This window comes from Scylla paramamosain, chromosome 23 (assembly GCF_035594125.1).
Source record: "Scylla paramamosain isolate STU-SP2022 chromosome 23, ASM3559412v1, whole genome shotgun sequence".
Classification (NCBI taxonomy): Eukaryota; Metazoa; Arthropoda; class Malacostraca; order Decapoda; family Portunidae; genus Scylla; species Scylla paramamosain.
The window spans coordinates 1312986-1315485 of record NC_087173.1 but is presented as its reverse complement, the minus strand read 5'-3'; the positions used below and the strand labels follow the sequence as shown (position 1 = coordinate 1315485).

The 2500-nt window shown below is 51.0% G+C and overlaps 2 protein-coding genes across 2 annotated transcripts in view; both read right to left on the bottom strand.

Moving 5' to 3' along the window:
* Positions 1-745, bottom strand: part of LOC135111982 (facilitated trehalose transporter Tret1-like) — a 13300-nt gene extending 12555 nt beyond the window's left edge. The window contains 1 exon segment of the mRNA XM_064025729.1: positions 1-745. This exon segment is cut by the window's left edge and continues 287 nt beyond it. Within this exon segment, the coding sequence (XP_063881799.1) occupies positions 1-70 (70 nt within the window). The 5' untranslated portion in view covers positions 71-745.
* LOC135111983 (uncharacterized) overlaps positions 1-2500 on the bottom strand; it is a 74414-nt gene that overhangs the window by 28878 nt on the left and 43036 nt on the right. The window lies entirely within an intron of this gene.

Genomic DNA, 2500 nt, shown 5'->3' with positions numbered 1-2500 from the left:
CCCTAGAGGCGGGCGGCAGCGTCTGGCGCAGCAAGCCGCCCTCGTTGAGGGAGTCCTGACTCAATCTCATCCTCCGAGGACTGGCGTGGCCTCGAAAATTCCACCACGATTTCGGACTGAGACCTGGGCAGTGTGGTCTCCTCTCCGCGACTGAGCGACATGTCCAGTTCAGCCAGCAGGGCGCGCAGGCCCTCGGTGAGGGACGCCACCACGGGTCAGGGGTGAGGCGCGGCAGGTGTCAGGCGTAGGAGGGGCGCCATCACCGCCAGTGGGCGTGCCGTGGCTCCGTGTCTCCGTGCAGCAGGCCGGCGGTCCACACACTGGTCACCGCTCGCTACTTACAGCCGCGTTGCACTCTCCACCTGGGGCGAGAACGCACACACGCACACACACGCACACGTTCTGAAAATCTTCACCACATCGTGGCCGCCATGTTGGACTTGTAGCGGAAAGACACCGCGCTGCGTCACGCTCGGCAGCACGCGTCCCCCCCACCCCCGTCCCTCCCCTACCTCTCACAGCAGCTGAAGACGACACCACAGCAGCCCCGGTAGGCCCATGACCCCGTCACCCAGTGGCCGGCGTCACGCGTCACGCGCCACGCCCACCGCCAATACATCAACAAACACTCGCCACACCACCAACACATCAACACACACACACCAACAGTCGCCACGACACCACCACCACGCCCCTCACGCCTGCTGCTTCACGTCTCATCCCTCATTAACACCACACGTGCAGGCCTTCACGCTTTGAACCAAACAGGATCACACTCACACTCCTTTCCAACGCACTCATACTACTTCATTATCGTGTGTCTCTCTCTCTCTCTCTCTCTCTCTCTCTCTCTCTCTCTCTCTCTCTCTCTCTCTCTCTCTCTCTCTCTCTCTCTCTCTCACCATTACCACAGCGCCTCTGTCACCTGAGCTGCCGCCACCCTCGTTATCGCCCTCAGGTTTAATTTTCACGCTCCTCTCTCATGCTTTATTTTATTTACTTTCTTTACACACTGATATGTACTCGTAACAAATACTGGTGCTTTATTTTCACACCCGTTTATGTTTTGTTTTTTTTTGAGTTGTGAAATAGGAAGTAGTAGTAGTAGTAGTAGTAGTAGTAGTAGTAGTAGTAGTAGTGGTGGTGGTGGTGGTGGTTATAGTAATAGGAATTTAAAACGATTATGGTGTTCAGAACAAAATCAAACAAATATATATTCATATGTACACACACACACACAAGCTCTCTCTCTCTCTCTCTCTCTCTCTCTCTCTCTCTCTCTCTCTCTCTCTCTCTCTCTCTCTCTCTCTCTCTCTCTCTCTCTCTCTCTCTCTCTCTCTCTGAAGATATCCAGACTGAACGCCAGAGAGAGAGAGAGAGAGAGAGAGAGAGAGAGAGAGAGAGAGAGAGAGAGAGAGAGAGAGAGAGAGAGAGAGAGAGAGAGAGAGAGAGAGAGAGAGAGAGAGAGAGAGAGAGAGAGAGAGAGAGAGAGAGAGAATGTACGTATGTGTGTACACTGGATCAATATCTCCCCTCAAGCCATACCTGTCTCTCTATACATACACACACACACACACACACACACACACACACACACACACACACACACACACACACACATCTGTAGCACCACCTACAGTACAGATAACTCCCTACCCTGCCTGACCTCGCTACCTTCCCTCCCTGTGTTACTTCACTACCTCACCTCCCTATTTTTCCTCCTTACTTTCCCTCCCTACCTCACCTCGCTACCTTACCTCCTTCCCTCCCTGCTTTATCTCACTACCTTACCTCCCTATATTATCTCCCTACCTCCCTACCTTACTTCACTTCCTTATTTCTCTCCCTACCTTCCTTCCTTACCCTCACTGCCTTACTTCCTCATCTTTTTCTCCCTATCTTTTCTCCCATAATTCCCCGTCTTACTTCCCGGTACCCACAATTCCCTATTGACTCGAACGCAACACCTAGGAACCTTTATGGACTGAGACGCATTAGGGACATCACCTATTGGAGTCTTGAAGGTCAATCCCCAATCCTATTAATTATTTTCATGCCGATCTCTCTTCCTGTATCTCTCTCTCTCTCTCTCTCTCTCTCTCTCTCTCTCTCTCTCTCTCTCTCTCTCTCTCTCTCTCTCTCTCTCTCTCTTCAGGATATATTTTTAGTCTACATGTGAAAGAATGGGAGAGCAAAAAACAAGTGTAGGTTATTCATAAAGTGCGTGTGTGTGTGTGTGTGTGTGTGAGAGAGAGAGAGAGAGAGAGAGAGAGAGAGAGAGAGAGAGAGAGAGAGAGAGAGAGAGAGAGAGAGAGAGAGAGAGAGAGAGAGAGAGAGAGAGAGAGAGAGAGAGAGAGAGATAGATAGAGAGAGATAGATAGATAGAGAGAGAGAGAGAGAGAGAGAGAGAGAGAGAGAGAGAGAGAGAGAGAGAGAGAGAGAGAGAGAGAGAGAGAGAGAGAGAGAGAGAGAGAACACTGAGGAATGTGGGTAAAGTCAT